The 8,898-nt window shown below is 41.0% G+C and overlaps 1 protein-coding gene across 1 annotated transcript; it reads right to left on the minus strand.

The window, feature by feature from the left end:
- Positions 1-697: 697 nt before the first annotated feature.
- Positions 698-3,610, minus strand: LOC147639869 (uncharacterized). The gene has a single exon (XM_086774909.1). It carries the CDS (start codon positions 3,540-3,542, stop codon positions 1,410-1,412), a length of 2,133 nt encoding a protein of 710 aa, XP_086631035.1. The 5' UTR covers positions 3,543-3,610; the 3' UTR covers positions 698-1,409.
- Positions 3,611-8,898: the final 5,288 nt, after the last annotated feature.

An 8,898-nucleotide genomic window follows, 5' to 3' on the forward strand; every position in this document is an offset into this window, starting at 1 on the left:
TATTCGCAAGCTCTCACAACCATAGTCAATCTTGAGCTAAATCTTCACAATCTCGCTCAAATTCAACAGCCAAGAGCCCAAATTGGCCTTAAAATGGTACTAATAAATCACAGAGAAAGATGCACAGTCGAGCAAAGCATTGAGCAACACTTGCAAGAGGAAAAGCTAAAAAACACTTTATAGCTTAAGATAATGCAATGGTCCCTTAAAAAGGACACACATACAATGGATAAGCTAAGTTATGGGCGTCTCACACTCGACCTTCCTATACCCTTAAACACTCTTTTATAATTATTTTAATTATTTAACAAATTTCTAATAATTATTGCACATATTTATTTCATTTTCTAAGTTCTTTTGTTTCTACAAGCATTTGAGACAGCAAGAAGAAACTACATGGTGAGAAAAGGATCGAAAACAAAGAGTTCGAGCCCAAGACGTTTCATATATGGGAAGTGTTTGAGAATTATTACTCTTTGAATCACCCACGATCAGTTGCTACCACGAATTTAGATTTTGCTGTGTTATCTATAGGTCACCTACTTTGAAAAAAGTAGTGCCGTCAAAAAAAAAAAGTGTTGCTTTGAATTACCTCTAATTGTTTCAAGGTGGAAACAAAAGCAAATCAGGGCCTTATAACTACGATATTGCACCCAATTGCATACACAAAAACCCACTTGGATCCCAAAGAGAGAAGTTTGGCAAAATTGTTGAGAGTGTTGGCTTGTTTGGAATAAAAAAGATAGTAATCTCATGAGACCCAAAGACCCTTTTGCAGTAAGCAAAGGAAAGGAACTAAGCTTCACGTCATGTAATGACTTGGAGCCCATTCAATTATCTAAGAAAATATAACATTATCAGCCCTAAGGAGCACCTGCCTGAAGAGCGTTAAGACAATGCACCGTCTGGCTTCAGCAGGCACAAATAAAAGCTGCAGCAATGCCTCCAAGCCTCAAAAACATTTCACTGCCCCCCCAAACACAAACCTCTGACATGTTCAGCACTTTCCTTGGTGCACATTCCTGGTGGGTCTTATTTAAATCAACATATAGTCACTGCTCTGACAGCAATCATGCATCGCATGCAAGCAAACCTTACAAATCATGCCCAACCCACACACTTGACTGGAGCTGTAAGAACTGAAAAACCATGAGGAAGGGGGGCAATGCGATTTTCCTCCTCATCATGTAGCTCACATCAAAGCCAAGGCAGCAGACACATCAAAAGAATATAGTACATGCCCAGCATATACAGTGGGCATCCCTCAGCAAGCATGCCTGCACTTCACTGGAATAAATGGCACGGTACCTTTGCCCTCAGTCGTTCACTCCCCCACACAGGCATGCAGAATGCTTCCTTGCTTCCTAGAGTTAGCGCTGTGGTTGAAAATTCCAAACAAATTCCTGCATTTACCCGGCCGCAAGAGTCTGCACTTTTGCACTGTCTGTAAGATTTTCTACAAAGATTGTGTGAAAATGCAGGTATTGGTCGAGCCGGGCCTTCTTTGCTGTCCCACTCTGGGACACCAGAGCCTTGATCTCATCTTTAAGCTCACAAGCTTCTTTACGTTTGCCTACGGAAGAAAAAACTTCAACCATCACTCTATATATCTGCGGTGAAGGTGCCATGCCAGCTCTCCTCATCCCTTTAAACACTCTCTCGGCCTTGTCTAATTTGCCAACTTTATAAAATGCTCCGATTAAGGCATTGTACACATATACATCAGGCTCAAGACCGGACATGCGCATCTGTTTGTAAATTCTTTTTGCCAGACTAAATTTGCCCGCAGCTGCAAAACCGGAAATCAGATATGAATATATCATCTCATCAGGAAGAAAGCCCGCTTTCTTCATTTCAGAGCAGATGGTTGCTACCCTCCAATATCGATTGCACTTGTGGAGGGCAAGGATCAAGTTCCTGTAGCAAACTTCATCTGGTGTCAACCCGGACTCCTTGAGAAGGTCAAACACTTCAAGGGCGAAATTGGCCTCCTTCCGTAATCCACAGTGCTTGAGGATGCTGCTGTATGTGTGCAAAGAGAGATTCAAATGCTCCCTTTGTGCTTCATGCAAAAGTTGCTTTACCGGAGCGAACTGTCCATCCCTCAAAAGCAGTTTAATCATCATGCTGCAGGTATACCTGTCATGTCGATACCCTGGTTGCTTCCCAACCCAGCGGTAAAAATTCCATCCCGACTTTGCCTTTCTTAGTCGGTTTAAAATTTCTGAAACAAAGTGGCACTCCCACTTCACCTTTGCATTGTCAAGGGCCTTGACCGTCGCAGATGACCATGGAACAAGACATCTAACAAAAGTGACCACATTCAACAATGTTGAAATGTCAGCTGAAGACTGTGGCAGAGGGCTGTCATCATCATCGTCGTCGTCATCTTCTTCTTCTTCCATCTCAGAGTCAGTTCTCATTGAATCAACATGACAGGGTGCATCTCCTTGTGATTCAGTTTGGAACTCCAAAATCTTGTGTCTCCTATCCTCGGCCGAAGATTCCGGCCATCCTGCTTCCATGACTGCCTCTGCATCCTTGATTTTGCCCTCATTCACCAAGTACTGCAGGACTGAGATAAAAGACTTTCCTAATGCAAGTGGTCTGTGACCATACTCCTTGAAATCTCTTACAAGCTTCAGTACAGCATTCATGTCCCCGGCTTTGGCATACCCGCTCATGAGAGATGCATATGTCACAGGATTGGGTCTCAGCTTTACTTTCAACAACTGATTAAACATTTCGGCGGCTGCATCCAGCTTGCCTGCATCCACCAGGTGATTGATAAGAATTGTGCATGTTCTGATGCTGGGGCGAAGTTTCTTCTTCAACATCTGCAGATAACAATCTCCTGCCTCGTCATACATCTTCATAGTGCCATATAAGTCTATCATGGCGGTGAATGTAGCCGGGCTAAATTTTATGCCCAGTTCCCCCATGTGTCGCCAAGTCCGTAAAGCCCCGTCCAAGTCCATCGCCGTCTTGAAAGCAGAAATGAGGGTAGTAAATGTTACAACAGTGGCCTTGCCATTAGACAGGGAGAGGGATGCGATGGCTTCCATATCCTTCAATCGTCCAGCCCTCCCTAGGCGGTATATGAGGGAATTGTAGACATAGCTGTCGGGTTTGAAATCATTCTTGGAGTTCAACCAGTAAAAGAAACCCAGGGCTGTGTCAACATGGATGCAGTTTCTGATGACTTCAGAGACGGTGTAGCAGTGAAAGGGAACGCCCAGGCGGTCCAGGGCATGGGGGGTCTCTTCATCATCCCATGCTGTGAGGGTAGCAAACAGGTCCAGCAATTTCTTCACCCCATCTGTTCTTTTGAAAAGAGGGCCCATTGGGCGCCTTGATATCGCAGCAGCATTCCGTCGCTTTGCCTGGCCTGCATCGGACGATGCAGAAGACGAGAAACGGCAGTGATCGACGGTTCCGGATGATGCCACGGGCAAGCTTTCAATGGACTTGATCACCAGTGCTGTGTGTTGAAAACACCTGAGCAGTGAGAGCAACCTAGGGTTGCAGGACAAACGCTGCATCGAACCCCTTGAATTTTAGGGTAAATTAGCCATCTGATTATGAATCTCAACCCCTATAAGGGCAGCGATTAAAGAAATTAACCTCGCGCATCAAATAAATAATAACAAAAATATTCAATATATTTGTATTCAATATATTCATTTTTGCTGTGCATATCTATATCTGTATATATAGCTTTCTCTCTTTAGAAACAAGTCCCACCATGGCTTTGGAGGGTCACTGGGGTTGAATTTCCTCCCAAATATGGAGAGAGTACCCTTTTTCCTAGAATTTTGGAAGCCCCCACTAAACCTCAGAAATATCAAGGTTTAGTGGGAGTTGTGAGTGATTTGAAGGTGTGCACCAATGAAAAACTAAATAATGCTCCACAAATTCAGCCGAAATTTCTTCCCCACTAGCATCGGGGAGGTGGGGGACTCCCTTTCGCCCTTTTCTCTCCATCGTCCCTCCACTCCCCCTGGGTGGGGAGTGGCTCTTACAAGTGTGTTTTTTTTATACTCTTTTCTCTCGCCTGGTCGAGTCTCTCCTCTCTCAGATGCCTTCCTTTATGAGCATGTGCAAAGGTGTCCCCACCTATCCTCACCTACAATGCCAGTTGAGGGTGACTTTATTTCACCTTCTTTCGCCAACCCATTTTTTGAGAGAGAGCCGTTTGCTCAGGAGAAGAAACAAACAAAGCGCACCGTTCTGAGAGAAGCGGGATGCATACCTTTTCAGTATGATGGCTTGAACTCCCAGAAGGTCGATGAGGCCTTTCTTGCTTAGGCCTATGGCAAGCTCTCTGCACAGACACTCACGCAGCTAGAGATAGAAGGAGATGGTGGGAGTGTGTTTTCGAAAACGGAGAAGAAGAAGAAGGAGGAGAAGCAGATAAAAGGAGAGGTGTGCACAAGAGGGTGGAAGAGCAGATGGAGCCATTATAGTGAGCATGCAATTCGACTTTTGGAAGAGAGCGGCACCATGGCATCCATGAATGAACATACTCTTCATGGTCTTCACCAATCCACCCCGACCACCCCCGAGCCTAAGGGATGCACACATGAAATATAATGAAATACATCATACCTTTACCTTGATGTCCCATACCATCGAGAGGTATAACTCCAATCCAATAGCATGTAGCTATAGTGTGAAATGGTAGGTGAGTAGATATGATCCTCTACACAAGAGACAATCCATTGCTTCAATACAAGCCCACGAGCCATGGTCGACCACTATTCACTGCCCACTTCGTAGAATGTCCGAGATCAGCCGAAGATTTAAAGTGATTGATTTGGGGGATGTTTGCATGCAGCATGTAGCCCTATTCACCTACAATCTACGAGCTAGCTCACGTTTGTTGAAATTAGAGCAATGTGATGAGCTATGGTGGATCAAATACTAGAATCAACATCATTAACAAAGTGATTAGCAAATAATTAAGATGTAATTAGTGAGTAATTAGCAAATAGATTAATGTAGGCATGGATACTCAAAAACCAGCAAATTCTCATTAGGCAAATGCCTCAATTTATAGAGTTTACATCCAAGCATCTAATCCCACTGATTTCTCCTTGATTCACTCCACCTCTCCCAGAATATCTCCACCTCTTTTGCTTGATTCTCTCCACCTCTCACTTTTCCCAGAATATCTCCACACTTCCTAAATCTTCTCATGCTACCCTTTATTCTCTCCCAGTAGATTCTTCTCACCTTTTCACAGGTTCTCTCACATTTACACATTCTCTTTTTACAGCCTCTAACCAAGGGCTTGTTCCCGCACACACCCTATTCACTTGTATATTTCAACACCTCCCCTCAAGTGAATACTCCTAGAACACCTAGACCCTATACCAAGTTTCCCTCTTACTTGATAGTCTGCGACTAGTGTCTAGCACACCTCCCCTCAAGTTAACTTAGCACACCTGGACCCTACACCAAGTTTCTCTCTTACTTGATAGCCCGCGACCAGTGCCTCAAGTCCCTAAACTCCATAGTCCTTGACACTCTCTCTCTCTATGTGTCCAAGGCTACTATAAGTGCCCGCCGCGACCTTGACTAAAGTGCTCACACATACATCTATCTACCACGTGGCCTACATCATCGGTGGCTCAGAGGTGGTTTTACTTTGTTGGGGCAGGTTACATTGGGTTGTGGGGTCTCTCTCTCTCTCTCTCTCTCTCTCTCTCTCTCTCTCTCTCTCTGAGATTTTCACATGGCTCCTCACTCTTTGGAGCCTCACATCTTCTCTTCTCTTCAGTCTTCTTGTCGTGGTAGCTTCTCTCCACGCGTCCGTCTCTTCTTTCAGTCTTCATGTAGCAGCTTCTCTTCTTGTGGCAGCTTCTCTTCTCGTGTCCATGTCTTCCTTCAATGCTTCCTCTAGATCTTCTTGGTGTGGATCTTCTTCTTGGAAAGAGATATTCTTCTTCTTTCATGGCTAGGGCCATGAGCTTGTCCGTCAGGTCTTCTTGCTCCATGTGAGCAACATGTTTAACCATTTTGCTGACAGTTCTTTTGGGCTTTTGATGTTTATCTTGTATCATTATATAATGCAAACCCAAATTTATGCGGGAGGTCTTACCTCTTGCCTTATTCTGGACAAGGGCAGTGTCTGTTCCCATTTTTACACTGATGCAATATGCCCAATACATAATGCGTATAGCATTCATTCTTATGCACATTCCCAAATGCAACTCTGGCTGTGAATAATCTTGATTTTGAGTGAGATTTATAGGCATTAACCAAGGGTTAAATGCAAACTGATGATTATCACAAATTTATCAGCACAATTTTCCCAGAAATTACATTAAATCAAGGGTAACCAATTTGTACGGAATGGTTGGAGTATCAAACCAACTCCGAATTGCAATCTGAAGTTATAAGGATCTGTATGAGATACCTAATGGTTAATTTGAACCCTCAATTGCACCAAAATACAGTGATTAGCACTGATTAATCACTGATTAATAAATTAATCCACTATTTTATGTGCAAAAAAGAGAGTATGCGGGGAGTCCAGATCTGGTGCCTTAGACTTCAAATAAGCTCAAATGCTTTCAAAGCCATCAATAGCAATGAGTCTAGTAGAGGATTAAGCCAATAAACACAAGATTTGACCAAATATTGAAAGCTTAATCTCTATTTTACCAAAGTCACCTGGCAGATTTGATGAAGAGCTTGGATCTCACTGTAGACTTGATCAAATTAAATTCTTCATATTTTTAAACGACTACGTAGATGACCTTTGAAGTTTAAATGTTTTCTACTTCCACCTACAAAGCTCATCATGTCAGTTTTGAATTTTGACGACTTTCACCCCCACGAGATAAGTAAGTTGGGTACCCTCCCATTAAGAAAAATTGGGTCCAGACTCCTCAAATAGGGCACCCCAAACGAAGTAGACTACTTTGCTTGGAAGGGATTTTTTAATTTCCTGAAGTGTGTTTTTAAAAGTTTTGTAATCTATACTATACTATATCTAAGAAGAGAAGAGTTCATGATCCTACATGTTGTATCTCTCTCAAAAGAGATCAACCATTAGACATCTAAATAGATATATATATATATATATGTCTGCCTCTCTCTTAGTATAGTATAGCCATCCATACATAAGCATAGACATCCGTACACACAAACATATACATATACATGTATATGGTCTAACTTTGAATTTCTTGGTAATTCTATATGAATAATTTTTTGTATGTATCTATAAGATTATATGTATATGTGTGTATACATACATGTATGTATGTGTGTACATACATACATACATATGTGTGTATGTATGTGTACATACATACATGTGTGTGTGTGTGTGTGTGCACGTGCACGTGCACACAAAGCAAGCAAAAACAAACACATGTTTACCAGATATACACGTATATATGTATACTTGATTGCTTTTATGAATGGGTACATATGGATGTATAGGTATATTGTTCTGTGTGTGTATGTACACACACATAACACACACACGCACACACATGAATGTGCATATATAATGTATATATGTATGTGAACATATATATTTACATGTATGTATACTTGATTACTTCTATGCATGGGTACATATGGATGTATAGGTATATTGTTATATGTGTGTATGCACACACACACACACACACACACACACACACACACACACACACACACATGAATGCATATAATATATATATATATATATATATATATATATATATATATATATATATATATATATATATATATATGAATGTATGTATGTGAACACATATATTTACAAAAACATAAATATACGCATATGTATGCAGGCATGAATGTGTGTGTATGTAAATATACATGGATAGACATTGTAAATCTATGTGTATATATATATGTGTTATATATCATGTCAGTTTTGAATTTTGACGACTGCCACCCACAAGATAAGTAAGTTGGGTACCCTCCCGTTAAGAAAATTGGGTCCGAACTCCCCAAATAGGGCACCCAAACGAAGTAGACTATAAAATTTGGAAGGGATTTTTCAATTTCTTGAAGTGTGTTTTTGAAAGTTTTGTAATCTATACTATACTATATCTAAGAAGAGAAGTGTTCATGATGCTACATGATGTTGTATCTCTCTCAAAAGAGATCAACCATCAGGCATCTAAATAGTGCAGACAACTCAAAAAAGACAAGAAGTATGTTAAGCCCCTTTTGAGCTTGAGCGAGAGAGAGAGAGAGAGAGAGAGAGAGAGAGAGAGAGAGAGAGAGAGAGAGAGAGATGCCTCTCTCTTAGTATGATGGTTTTTTATAGATGTATGATTTCCTCTTAGAGAGAGGAAAGCTCAAGTGAAGGCACATCTCTTTCTCTCTAAGTGTTTTCTACCCCTGTTGCACCCTCCTGTATACGGGGTCAAAGGCCATGGGATCACATGTGTATGTACATATATACACACACATGCATGATCACACAAATACATACAAACGTACACATACATAAGCATAGACATCCATACACACACAAACATATACATATACATATACATGTATATGGTCTAACTTTGATTTTCTTAGTAATTAATTCTATATGAGTAATTTTTTGTACGTATCTATAAGATTATATGTATGTATGTATGTGTGTATACAAACATACATACAAATATGTATGTATGCATGTGTGTGTGTACATACATATATGTATGTGCGCACACATACATATAATCTTATAGATTATATGTGCGCACACATGCAAGGAAAGAAAAAACACATGTTTACCAGACACACACATATATGTATACTTGATTGCTTCTATGCATGGGTACATATGGATGTATAGGTATATTGTTATGTGTGTATATGTACACACACACACACATGAATGTGTATATATGTATGTGAACACATATATTTGTA

This window comes from Cibotium barometz, chromosome 3 (assembly GCF_041138505.1).
Source record: "Cibotium barometz isolate CiBa-2024 chromosome 3, ASM4113850v1, whole genome shotgun sequence".
Classification (NCBI taxonomy): domain Eukaryota; kingdom Viridiplantae; phylum Streptophyta; class Polypodiopsida; order Cyatheales; family Cibotiaceae; genus Cibotium; species Cibotium barometz.